At 41.1% G+C, this 14,508-nt stretch overlaps 1 protein-coding gene across 4 annotated transcripts in view; it reads right to left on the bottom strand.

The window, feature by feature from the left end:
- si:ch73-181d5.4 (uncharacterized) overlaps nucleotides 1–14,508 on the bottom strand; it is a 52,809-nt gene that overhangs the window by 14,319 nt on the left and 23,982 nt on the right. For all 4 annotated transcript variants that reach the window (XM_090203550.1, XM_036947368.2, XM_090203551.1 and 1 more), the window contains 2 exons: nucleotides 14,199–14,438; nucleotides 13,797–13,977 (listed from right to left, as the gene is read on the bottom strand). In XM_090203550.1, the coding sequence (XP_090059676.1) occupies nucleotides 13,797–13,977; nucleotides 14,199–14,438 (421 nt within the window). The remainder of the gene's footprint in view (nucleotides 1–13,796; nucleotides 13,978–14,198; nucleotides 14,439–14,508) is intronic.

Genomic DNA, 14,508 nt, shown 5'->3' with positions numbered 1-14,508 from the left:
GGGCCCCTCTGTTCTTCTGTGCAATGACAGCAGGGTAGTACTGTGATTTATGACTCAAATTATCTAAAAATACACATTTAAAAAAAGAGTAGGAAACCCATAGATATCCTATTAAATTAATTAACCCTCAAAGTTCCAAAATGGGTTAAAAACTGCAGCCATATTGGTCAGGGAGAATTCTAAACCAGTCTAAATAAAACGAATGGCAGTAGAGGCATAATCCTGATTTTACTTATACAGGGAAATTAAAGTAAGGCATGTGATATCAGAAATTGTGTAATAAAATGTAACCTAAAATACTATAATATAATTATAAGTTAGTTTATACAGGTTTTATACACATTTTTTTCCCCATATAAATAGCCTCTAAAATATATGTAAACAGATCATAAATGTCTCAATTTTTGTGTTCTTGGAAAGCTGAGTGATATATGATACAATCAGTACTTGTTGCATTTATAACTTGTCCGAGTTGCATTGTTTGAATGGAATGTTGGCATATTGGCAGCTAATTTGAATGGAATCATAATGGAATCATTCCTTTAAAACTAGCCGGCTAGCTTGCTAACAAACATATATTCTTCAAATTCATTATTTTACACAATATCTAAATCACAGCACTGGCAAAGCATGGATGACCAACTCCCTGATCAAAATGGCTGACCTTTATACCATCATAAGAAGGTTAATGTTCATTTTAGCAGTTAAACACCCAACCACACGGTAACATAACCAGGGCTGGGTTTCACAAAAGCATCGTTGCACTGTCATCTTTTGTCCATTTATACTGAACAAACCAACGCAACATGCAACAATTTCAAAGATTTTACTGAGTTACAGTTCATAGAAGGAAATCAGTCAATTGAAATAAATAAATTAGGACCCAATCTATGGATTTCACATGACTGGGCAGGGGCGCAGCCATGGGTGGGCCTGGGATGGCACGAACCCGCAGGTGAAGAAGCCGGATGTGGAGGTCCTGGGCTGGCGTGGTTACACGTGGTCTGCGGTTGTGAGGCCAGTTAGATGCACTGCCAAATTCTCTAAAACAATTTGAGGCAACTTATTCTAGAGAAATTATCATTAAATTCTCTGGCAACAGCTCTGGTGGACATTCCTGCAGTCATCATGCTAATTGCACGCTCCCTCAAAACAAGACAGCTGTGGCATTATTTTGTGTGACAACTGCAACTTTTAGAGTGGCCTTTAATTGTCCCCAGCACAAGGTGCACCTGTGTAATGATCATGCTGTTTAATCAGCTTCTTGATACGTCAGGCGGATGGATTATTTTGGCAAAGGAGAAATTATCACTAACAGGGATGTAAACATATTTCTGCACAAAATTGAGAAATAAGCTTTTTGTGCGTATGGAACATTTCTGGGATTTTTTATTTCCACTCATGAAAAATGGGACCAACGATTTACAAATTGCGTTTATACTTTTGTTCAGTATAGTTTAAATGGAATTAAGATCATCTTAGTGCTACAATGCTTTTGGGAAAACCAGTCCAGGGCCTTTAAAATGCCCCTCCCCATACCTATAAGTTAATGTTTCACTCAAAGTAAATTCCTCCAAATGATGCCCTTGCTAATATGAAATGACTACTGGCTTATGAAAAAGCTTGTTCATCATTAAAGAGCCAATGAACACGTCGATTGGCACGTGTGTTTTTTGGTTACTCATTAGGGGGAAAAAAACGAGATTTCAGTCTTGGAAGTGTGTTTCCTGACAGATTCCGCTTTTGGTAAATTATGTTTGTCCCCCCCCCCCCCCCGAGACACTGCAGATGCAGAAGCTTATTTCACTTCCTCAAAATGAATCTGAGATAGTTAGATGTAAAATTGCGCTACGGTGCTTGGTGCAGTATTTCTCAAGTTCAAATATGCGTGATGACTTGCCTTATGTTAACAAAGTCTGAGCTGTTGGGCAGGTCTGTCTCACTGTCTGTGCTATCGGATAGAGAGCAATCACAGCAGCAGTTCACCCCATGTTAGTAGGCAAACGGACATCAAAACCCAACCTTCATTTACCCATTGAGAAGCACGGCTGTTCCAAACTCTGTTTTAGACGAGACTGACTTTATGACCAAAATGATCCAATTTACACGTTGTAGTCAATTTGGACACTAGAATAAATGTTTGACTCGAATCGATGCCACATAGGCCGTTTTCAAAGGGACTTGTTGCTTTTTAAAGACAGTCGCGCTTTAAAGTGCTTAACATCTATGAACCAGTGACACCAGGCTCCACTGCTCTGAACTAAACAAAAAATGTCTCCACTCCATAATAAAATATGCTAACGCATAATAACAAAAAGTGTGTAATGTCTCAGTGTGTTGATATGCAAAGGTGTCAGATGTGTTGTCCACATTTACATCTAATGCTCTGTAATGTTGTGAAGCTGAAGTAGGCTGAACTCAAGTTTACACTTGAGTAAATTAAATAAAGGATAAAGTCAAAATAAAGGAAACACGATACAGAGTACACTACATGACCAAAGGTATGTGGACACCTGCTCGTCGAACATCTCATTCCAAAATTATGGCCATTAATATGGAGTTTGTCCCCCCTTTGCTGCTATAACAGCCTCTACTCTTCGAGGAAGGCTTTCCACTAGATGTTAGAATATTGCTGCAGGGACTTGGTTCCATTCAGCTACAAGAGCATTAGTGAGGTCGGGCACTGATGTTGGGCGATTAGACCTGGCTCGCAGTCAGCATTCCAATTCATCCCAAAGGTGCTTGATGGGGTTGAGGTCAGGGCTCTGTGCAGGCCAGTCATGTTCTTCCACACCGATCTTGACAAACCACTTCTGCATGAACCGCACGGGGGCAATGTCATGCTGAAACAGGAAAGGGCCTTACCCAAACGGTTGCCACAAGGTTGGAAGCACAGAATCATCTAGAATGTCATTGTATGATTTATCATTAAGATTTACCTTCACTGGAACTAAGGGGCCTAGCCCAAACCATGACAAACTGCCCCAGACCATTATTCCTCCTCCACCAAACTTTACAGTTGGCACTATGCATTCGGGCAGGTAGCGTTCTCCTGGCATCCGCCAAACCCAGATTTGTCCGTCAGACTGCCATATGGTGAAGATTGATCCATCACGCCAGAGAACGTGTTTCCACTGCGGCGAGCTTTACACCACTCCAGCCGACGCTTGGCATTGCGCATGGTGTTCTTAGGCGTGTTGCTCAGCCATGAAAACCCATATCAAGAAGCTCCCAACAAACAGTTGTGGGGGTGATGTTGCTTCCAGAGACAGTTTGGAACTCAGCAGTGAGTGTTGCAACGGAGGACAGACAATCTTTTACTTGCTATGCGCTTCAGCACTCCTATTCTATAAGCGTGTGTAGCCTACCTACTAGGGTGTCTACTCATGGTGCTCAGAATGACAGTAATCACATTTAGATTATGGTCATTCTATTAACAGAACATGCAAGTTGAGGATACAACGATGTGTGGTTCTTTTTACCAAATTCTGATGCACACTTTGAAGATGTTAGAATAACTGTCCAAAATGTACTTTTCCTCAGCCAGCAAGACAGGTAACGAACAGCAAAATCACTAGCCTATGGCAATCTACTATCCCCCATAGTAGAAACGTTTACCTATTCTATCGGTCAGCTTGTTGAGAAAGAAATAGCCTATTCCAAACAGACGCTGGGACAGTTGTGGGACGACAGATCCCAAATTCATACAACCAGTATGCCTAGGCTATGTAAAATAAACAAAACGTTAAAAAGCAATGAGTCTGATGTAACAGATCAGAATGTTTAGAGCGCAGCAATGCAGCAGGCTGTGTGTGAATGTATTTTCCATAGTGCAATTAGCGAGAAAACACTGTCAAAAGTGCACCGCACATGTGAGTGGTTTCATGTGACAGAGATTAAAATATCCATTTGAAATTTCAAAAGTGGGGAGATCTAATATGCAACAATTACCATGGGTTAATATGACTAGGATTGGGCCTTTGGCTAGTGGACAACGAAAGAAAGTTTATATAAAATAATTGCCTCCACAGATATGGTCTGATTTTGGCAAGGCCTACTTTGAAGCAATGTAAGGCACGCATCATAATATGTAGTAAAACATTCAGATTTCAAACAATGAAGTATCTCTTTGGAAAATGCATACTGCCTCCAGCTCATTGCGAAGTGGTGTGTGATGCGCTGATGAAGCCTGCCTTCCATTGCCTATGAATTTGCTGTTTGAGATGCAACTCACGCTGTCCGACAGATTTTATACTCAAAGACTCTGTATCTGTGATAAATAAGAGCCTAAATCACTAATAAAATGTACATGCACCAATTTAATTCCACTAAACTATGGAAATTAACCTATTGACCAATAACCATGACCAGTCAAATGTATCGACTGGTATTTCTATGAATTTATTATTTCGCAATGGGATTCTCTTCTCCTGGACAATTGGCCGGTGCAAATTTTATTTATAACCTTTAAAAAATATATATATTGACCAAAAGCCGGCTAATGGAAACCATGGGTCATGTATAAAAATGCCCAGTTGCCCATTATTTTGGATACCATGGCTAGAAGAGATCTCAGTGACTTTGAAAGAGGGATCTCAAAAGAGCATAGGGGGTTTAAAGGGTGTGTGTGTGTTTGTCACCAGATCTCAACCCAGAATGGTTTCGCATCCCTCCAAGAGTTCCAGACATTCTCCTTTAGTTTTTGCCTTAAGTGACCTCCTCTCTTATGTAACCAGTGCTTGACTTGGGCAGGAGCTCACATGAGACAAGTACCGGCACCTCAAACGTTCTACTGATTGTGCTCCTGTTCCGCTTGTAGATTAGCTAAAAAGTACTGTGGAGCTCCTGCTCCTAAATATAAACAGTACCGGCACCCAAAATGAGAACAGGCACTTATTTCTGTCCAAGTCGAGCACTGTATGTAACCATACCAAACGTAACATATCAAACTAATTTGAGTGTCCTGGATTTACATTTACTATGTTATGTCCAGTCTATTAGACCCGACACTGGGCATGGCAGATTTGTTCCTTATAGTGGAGAGGTACACAACACTAATAATTGATGGATGCCATAAACGCTGGTTTTCGTCTTTGCGTTTTCATAACAAGCCCAAAACCTGGATTATCAGGTGGTCAATGGCTAATCAATGATTCAGACTGATCAGTGAAGTGCCAGGAAGACATGAAAACTAGTAGAACTTCAGCCCTCGAAGGACTGGCATGGTAGATCCCTGTCATGGAGGAACATACGGTACTTTCATTTCTCTTTTCTTCAGCTCCGTAGCCCCCTATATCATCCCTTTTATTGAAGTCTGCCTTCGGAAAGTATACTATGGCTCTTGCCATGAGGTCTGGAACTTTATGGCACAGGCAGTAGCGCAATTGAATTGTCCTCTGCTGGTTCAAGTGTTGCGTTAGCTGTTTCAGCTTCCAGCGCTATTGATGGAAGCATTGAAATTACATTTGTTCTTTGTTACTCTGGGCCTTTGAAGAAGTGTTTCCCTGTTTGCATTGGGGTGTGTGTGTGCAGGACACTCCTGGAGAAAGGGAGAGCCTCCCTGTATGTGAGCGCACAATGACATCTGCTAAGAGGTCTGGGCCTCGTTTCCCAGTTGCATTGTAACTTAAGCATTACATGATCATACTAAATGCATTGTTATTTACGAGCCAACGTTTCAAGAGTGTTTCCGTAAATAAGCAGGTGGTGTGAGCCTGTAATCATTGGGGCCGGGTTCAGTTTTTCACATGATCCCGTTGGGGGAGCTGTCCAGTTCCCTGGTGCTGAAATCCATGGCGCTGGCATCATAGGCAAACACTACTAATAGCCCACATTTCATGTGAAAAGTAGGCTAGGCCTATACATTTCGAAGACTAAGTTTTATGTATGAAAATAAACTAACCATTTGTCATGTAATGTTCATAAATTTAAAGATTTGAACCACGGTCATCTTTACAGTGCTTTAGGACACTGCACACCACAATATATCTGTATCAGATCGTTTCCTTTTAGCACACAAATATATACAGTGACTAACCCTCTACTACACACATTTTGTTTTTTCATAAAAATATATATTCTGTGTCCATCACCAAAGCCTTGGAGGAAACACCACACTGAGTAAAAGCACAAGGCTGTTAGAAGCTGCACCTCAGGAAGACGTTTGGGGGTGGCGATGCTGTTATTATTTCGCCTGCTATGCCTCAGCTGGTTGGTCAGCTGATTTATACACAAGGTAGAGCAGTCTGAGTACCTCTTGTGGGAGCCTGATAGACTCCCAATGATGGGGCTGCAACGGACATGCAGATTTATATACACCAACTGACTGCGCAGACGGAGCCGCCAGGTATGTTGGATAAACAATCCGCTGAATAGCAGCCATACTGTATTATTGTTGTTCCAATGACCTGACAATGGCTTGTCATTTATAGACTTCCAGGTGTTTCTAATTTGTACCGATAAGATTCAGCTTTGTATCAAATAAAACCAAACTTGACAAAATGTTAAATACATATTTCAAATATTACATATCCTATACATTACCCATTACATTGTACGATCATGCCCATTCACATAAAAACACTTACATTGTTTTAGAAGGATTATCTTGTGAGGTAAGGCAGAAAAGAAGCCTATAAAGATGCACTTTGGCTGCTCTATGAGTGGTCAGGATCACTCCGTAGATGTGCAAAGGTTTTTAAGAGCAACAATACTAACGAAGGCTCTGGGAAAGACCTTGGCTACTAAAAGATATGATCTTGACGGTACGAATGCTCTGGGAAACAAGGTCCTGGAACGTTATGGCACAGGTTTTAATGGGCTCGCTCCATAAACACAGAACTTATGGTTAAATCCACACTTTCCTACTGAATCTCCATTCAGTGGTTGCATCTAGCAATATTACAAAACTTGCTTGATTAAATGATTCTACACAGATCCTGTTCTGATCCTACTATAAGATCACATCCAACCCATCCAACACTATACACAAAAAGTTGATCTATTGGAGAAACTACAGATTGCTATTTATGTACTTTATCTGACTGCTGTCATATGATCATTTGTGAGATTGAGGTTTAAGTGTGTCTAGTGTGCACCTTGGAGTAGTACATCCTTCTGTAAGGCATCTGTTTTAGATTGTAAAAGCAACAATCTGGTGAAGCTCTATGCTTGAGTCTTAACAATTCACATTAGCAAGTAAATGGAACTGCACCCTTGCAGCAATCAAGTGACTTAGATATAAAGAACATCATGAGCAAATAAACAAATTATGATCAGGGCATTAAATGTGTGTAGTTGAACAACTGTATAACATCTTACCCAGAATGCTTACAGTATTTGATATAATCGTTTCTACAATAGAACGCTATTCAAACATGAACAAATGTAAAATTATGTATCGTTAAAATATTATCAAAGACAGTAGAGTATGAAGATAGGCTAAAACTGCATCTCCAAATAGAAATCCCCGATCACACTTGTAGGCGATGTTATGTCGACGTTGGCATGCACAGCTCATGCATAGAAACACGTCATGGGCCAAACGTTCGTCTAGCGCTGAACTGCACATGTGCAGGATGTCAAATCAATGGCACTCCTTAATATAAAGTTTTTTTTGACGAAAACGTGTCACTTTCACGAGGTTGGAGTAATAACATGTTCAACTACTTAAGACATTGGCTCTAATCTAGGTTGTGCCTTCAGATTGAGAAAATGAACAACAAAGGAAGAATGTTTCTCATTGACTTCTAAATCCCCGGACTGGTCTGTCTGTTTCGCAAGTGTTCCCGGAAGTATCGCGATTTGGAACTTCTGGGTTTAGACACTCTGTGCTATTACCATTGGGGATTTCTTACGACACTTTCTCAGGGGTACGGGAATATGATACATTCTCAGGAGAACGTCACACTGAATAATTGCACTTTTTTAAAACTATTATAATATCTGGCCAGTAGAGGGTGCTTGTGTTTAACAATTGGGGGCTCAAGACGAAAAGCCAAAACGGAAGATAACTGTTGAACAGATAGCAGAGATGCAAAAATAAAGGAATAACAGTTTTCCTTAATCATGGGGACCATGATGCTGCACAGGTATGTTAGTGCTGGGCTGGAATGAAAAGGTGCACCACCTGGATGTCCCCCATGAAAGTAGAGTAACACGGGCAAAATAAGCAATGATGATGTCTCCACCTAGCCTTGCTATTGTTCATTCAAATCTGTAAAAACTGAGGAGGTAGAGGTAGAGGTCATTTGACTGCCGCCTAAATCTCGGTTGTGACTAAAAACAGTATTTGGCCTAGGTGTCTCAGACCATAGTAGTGACAGTCACTCATCTCAGGTAGTGCGATAGACCCAGTCCACCTCTGCAAAATACCAGAGGGTGTGAATACTTGTATGTGAATCTGAAACATATCAGATCGATATAAAACAAATTCAGCTGGTCATCTACGTCAAATGTTTCCATGTGAATGGTGAGAACTGATGTAAGACACATGGTCACACTCTAAAGGTATTAGCGTTGAGGTTGCAATCCTCTAGTGTCAGATGTGTTCAGGACTTTTAATTGTCAAAAATAAAAACAGAACCACAGGAAAACAAAAATAATAAAAGGATGTACATAAAATATGGCTGTTTTGTGGAAGATCCTTCTATGGTACAGAATAATGCTTGTATATTTGACCAGGATACTAAAATGTGTAACTATTCTGATATTTTTTCAGAGCTGATCTGATTGGCCAAAATACAAATTAGTGAAAAAGAAGAAGAATTAGGCTGTTTGAAGAACATAACACAGCCTTAGTCATTGTTCCATGTATGCAATAACTAAATAAACTGCTGTACTCCTTGCACACTTTATGGCATTTCACTGAATCCCATTCACGTGCAGGATTCAAACAGGTGTTCACTGATGCAGGTTATTGAATTAACTCAAAATACAAAAACTGTAACCCAACTGTAGAGCAAAGGAGCAAGTGTATCCTTTTGTGAGTGATTTCAAATCAATAATTCAGGTCATGTTCCAAATTATTGGAAGGATAATTTCACAACTCCTGCTGATCTGCCAGGCATTGCAGTATTGATTATGTCAGTGGCATTGGCCAGCGGTGTACTTCAGTCTTCTTCATTGAAATGGATCTATGAATCTGGCATTCATTGTTTGTCAGGATCCTTGGAGAAATCCTGCATGGCATCTGAACATCCTCTCAGCAGCTCCATGCTCCAGCTGAAAAACTGCTCCGCTCTCCAAATCTTCCCATCCCTATTTGCATAGAATCCTCTCTCCCTCTGGTCTGAGTGTAAAATATGTCTGTGTTTGTTGGTATCCCGTGTCTGTGTGCATGTTGGGGTTTGTGTGTGAGAGCTGTAGAAATGTCAGAGGTGTAGTGTATAGCCAGCATCAGTCCAGTAAGGATTTGTGTGGCCAGACATAAGCCTAAAAGTGAGCCAAAGATTGACTAGTGCATCATTTGCTTATGTGTGTGTGTGTGTGTGTTTGACACCGCAATTGACAATAGTTTAAGTTCCAACTGCTGGTGGCGTGGAACAGCAGTCCCCCAGAACAGCATGTGATCAAATTCCACCACAACCACCACTTTCCTCCTGTTCTCCCCTCTACCAACCTGTAACCCATCTACTTGCCACCTGTCTGAAATAAAGATGGGGGGGGGGGGGTATATGTAAAAGGGTGCAGAGCTCCAGTTCCCCTTTAAAAAAGACCACACGGGGCCTCCAAAAAATAAAAATCCCATTTTGAATTATTTGAGTTTGTGTTTCCTCATGAACAAATTATATGTATTGCAATATTAATCGAGTATGACCATTTTTCCCGCCTCGGGGAACTGGGGATGCACTAGCTAAATAAAATCTGTACAATCATGTCAGATGCTGCAAGGTCTCTCGTAAGTCAAAAAATAGTGGAGAATAGGACTGATTGACACTGGCACCCTAACTGCTGAACATTGGTACGCTTGAATACCAAGTGGCTTGGATAAAGGGGCAGCATTACCAGAGGGACAGAGGACCCAGTCCTGCCTCTGGACACGAGTGACAATAACCAATGTCCAAAATCTACATTTCTTTAGCAGAATGGAAAGTTCAAACTCACTTTGAGGGAAAAACTTTGCTCAAGTATGAATCACATACTAGACCCTGTTATACTTATCCAAGTGAAATCACAGGTCCGCATTAAACAGCAGTGAACAGTTGTGAATGGTCTGGTATGGGAAAAGGTACTGGCTGGGACTGCCTTTGCTGTACTCAATTACTACCATTATAGACAGCTTTCCACCAACATGTCCAGATGCTGCCCTACTGCCACATTCCCTCCCTTTCTGCTTCACCCTACCTGTTGGTGCCTCCACATATTGGTCTGTCCCATCATGTTGTGTCATAGTCTATATCCAAAAACTTTAGAGTATTGTAAGTATTTTATGGACAACTATCTGGCCAAAACGGAAATAACTGTGTGTGCCTTGCAGATACAGAAAACGGTCTGTATTTGCTCGTATTCTTTGAACATACATTGTATTTGTATGTAACTTCTACCTGGTACAGCCAGAGGAGGATGGGCCTCCCCTCAGTCTGGTTCATCTCAAGGCTTCTTTTTCTTGCCACTGGGGTTCTGCTTAGACTTTGGGGTCTAGGCCAGGTTACTGTCAAGCACTTCATGACAACTTGTAGCAAATGTAGCATATGGTCAACTATGGTAGCTTTCTTTAAAAAACATGCATAAATCCAAAGATACAAATGTAGCATTTATGAATAGATGCTTATGAAAACAAATCCCATGTCTGGATAGATAGTGCAGTGTCTGGGGCTCAGGTGAATATGATCCTGCTTTCCTTTGATGAATAGCTGATGCATTGTTTTAAAGGCCCAGTGCAGTCAAAATTCAGTTTTCCTGTGTCTGGTATTATTTTGTACAACAGCTGATGACACGTCACTAATACTGTGTATGTATGTGTTATTTCGTGATTGTATTTTCAGAAATTAACTATCTACACAGGACCTTCTAAATCAGCAAATTTGGATGGGTGGGAGTTTATTTAGGCTTTCCAAAGTGACATCGCCATGCAGTTAATTAGTTAATAGACCAATAAAGAGTTCTAAACCTCTACAGCTCGTTTTCTATTTTCCTCTTCCTCACTCAGACCACTCCCAGACCGTCCTAGTAAAATGATTGCTGGAGAAAGTTGTGCAAAAAAACTACACTAAACTAAAATGTAAGTACAATATGTAAAGTGTTGGTCCCATGTTTTATGAACTGAAATAAAATATCCTACAAATTTTCCATACACAGAAAATGCTTATTTCTCTCAAAGTTTGTTCACCAATTTGTTTACATCCCTATTAGTGAGCATTTCTCCTTTGTCAAGATAGTGCGTCCACCTGACAGGTGTGGCATATCAAGAAGCTGATGAAACATCATTACACAGGTGTACCCTGCTGGGGACAGTAAAAGGCCACTCTAAAATGTGCAGTCACAACACCAAAGAGGTCTCATGTGTGCAATTTGCAGGCGGACTGCAGGAACGTCCACCATAGCTGTTGCAAGATAATTGAATATTCATTTGTCTACCATAAGCTGCCTCCAATGTCATTTTAGAGAATTTGGCAGTACGTCCAACCGACCTCACAACCGCAGACTACATGTATGGCGTCGTGTGGGTGAGCGGTTTGCTGATGTCAAAGTTGTGAACAGAGTCCCCCAAGGTGGGGTTATGGTATGGGCGGCAGGCAGAAACTACGTACAACGAACACAATTGCGTTTTATCTATGGCAATTTGAATGCACAGAGATACCGTGACGAGATCCTGAGGGCCCATTGTTGTCATCACCTTTATGTTTCAGCATGATAATGCATGGCCCCTTAACGTAAGGCTCTGTACACAATTTCTGGAAGCTGAAAATGTCCCAGTTCTTCCATGGCCTGCATACTCACCAGACATGTCACCCATTGATAATGCTTGGGATGCTCTGGATCGACGTGTATGACAGCGTGTTCCAGTTCCTGCCAATATCCAGCAACTTCACACAGCCATTGAAGAGAAGTGGGACAACATTCCAAAGGACACAATCAACAGCCCAATTAACTCTGTGCGAAAGAGATGTGTCGTGCTGCAGGAGGCAAATGGGGGGGTCACACCAGATACCGAATGTTTCTGAAGCACGCCACTACCTTTTTTAAAGTAATCTCTGACCAACATAGGCATATTCCCAGTCATGTGAAATCCAGATTCGGACCTGATTAATGTATTTCAATTGACTGATTTCATTATATGAACTGTAAATTGTTGCATTTATATTTTTGACCATTTTAAATGGGAACCCATTACAGTAAGGTACTTAATAATTGTTAACCAGAAATGATTTGATATTGATATATAAACAGCTGCATTGGGCCTTTAAAACAGCACAGCCCTGTAGAAGTGGTTTATAGCTAAAGCAATGGAGCTCAAGAGGATGAGCGCAATCTAGTAAGACTAAGGACAAGGGATGCATCTCAATAGTCCCCTCTCCTCCATGAGCACTGATCCGAGTCTGAATGTACAATATGGATGTGTGTGTTTTGGTGTCCCGTGTGTGCAAGTATGGTATGACACTGCACCTTGTTTAAGATACAAATTCTAAATTCTTCATTATAAAAAAAAGTTTCAAGTTGGCAACGTGGCGCTTGTCCCCTCCTCCATGAGCACTGATATCAAAACACATGTTACGTGAAAGCAATATTGTGAACAGCGCAGAAGAAGAGAGTAGGAAAAACAGAGACCATTGCAATGTGCCAATGGTACAGATGTGTCTAGCCAAAATCAGTGATTGTTGAGAAGTGGAAGCTTGAACTTTAGCCAAGGGTTTACACTACCCAAAGCAAACCTTGGCCTTTGCTATTAACTGGTGAACATTGCTCTATAAATCTTATAAGACTGGATGATTCTCTTCTGTTTTCCACCCTGAGTCACAGTTCAAACACCATTGCAAAGAATTCAAACCAGTTCCTCCAAAAGCTCAACTGGTCTGTAGCTTGCATTCGGTTGCCATCTTTGAGAGGGAGAAAATGTGCTATTGCTATGTCACTGGTTTTTCATCCATTGTTTAACTAAACTATTTCTTATACCAGGCACTACTGGATGACCGGAGAGACCTTGTTTTTGGACCATAGTGACCAAGCATTCATTTTGTTTCATGTTTTTTTTCTTCTGAGACCTAAAACCAATTTTTTTTTGCGCTTTCCATCAAACAGTGATTTTTATCTGAACAACTTGTGTACCCTATTTTCTTTTTTAAAACATACTTCCACTGTATTTCCTAACAAAGAAAATATTTTTTTTAAGACAGACTCTCCTAATTTCAGCCTGTACCTTGTAGTTATGTTGTTGCCATGTAAGGCTGTCAGTGAACTAACGTACCGGTTTCAATATTTGCCAAATCAAATCAAAGGCAACTATTAAAATATTGACTGTAGAAAGATGGTGGTATTGAAGTAGAAGCGTCTCAACCAGACTATAATAAACGTTCTACCATTTGGGAACTGAGGACATTTCATTTGGATTGTTAATTGGTTTGGTTTCTATTATTTTTCAACGTTTCCTGTTCAACTAGTTGAAGGAAAACATTTTATAAAGTTGCCAAAATGTGTACACTTACCCATTGCTGATGACCCCTGCAAATAACCTTGTCTCCCTACACCTACAGATTGGGGATGGTATAGGTAACATTATAGCTAGTGTCTGATGAATGCCAACTGAGTGAAAGTATTCTGTATGTGTTGGATATGCATGTGCTGTGAGTGATACATACTCGACTTGTAAAACATAGGTGATTCTATGGATGTGGCCTGTACTGCAGTGAGACTAGGGTCACAGGATAAGGCAGATGTGTCAGCTTCCTTGTCCTCAACATCTTCAGCCTCCTCTTCCTCACCCTCCTCTTCGGGCCGCTCTGCCAACAACCTCTGGGGCATCCTAGCTGACCTCTGACCCTGAGGTCAAAATATTCAGAGAGGTCGACATCAGCTTATTTGGGGTTAAATGTACTCATACTATGTGAGTGATTGTGTCAGGTGTCAGCTTTATCCATTTCAAAAGGTAACAATCTCAACATACATTCTTCACAAAAACAAAATAAGGACAACATGCAGAAAATAAAAAAAATCTTAGGCAGTCTCTTAACCAAAACAGACTATTTTGAACCACGGGTTACCTTAGGGCCAAGTTTGGCTGCTGCTCTCCTCTGTGGGCGTTGCTTGGTTTTAGTCTCTTTGGAGTTGGAGAGCGTCTTCATAGTGGCAGCCGCGTGCCGCAGGATGCAGTCTGTGCCGCAGTAAACGGAGTCGGGCAGGGCGTGCTTACTGCACCCTGAGCCGATGCACTGGGGTAGGGAACCGTCCAACTCCATCTCAGCCTCAGCAACCATCTCTGTCACCTCCTGCACCACAGCCTCCTAGGACCAGACTCACGTCAGCACACATCTCAAACATGCAAATAAACACCATGGTTAAAATGTAGTCAAG

The sequence above is a fragment of the Oncorhynchus mykiss genome, chromosome 16 (assembly GCF_057628025.1).
Source record: "Oncorhynchus mykiss isolate SJ-2025 chromosome 16, ASM5762802v1, whole genome shotgun sequence".
Classification (NCBI taxonomy): Eukaryota; Metazoa; Chordata; class Actinopteri; order Salmoniformes; family Salmonidae; genus Oncorhynchus; species Oncorhynchus mykiss.
This window is presented reverse-complemented; position numbering and strand designations above follow the sequence as displayed.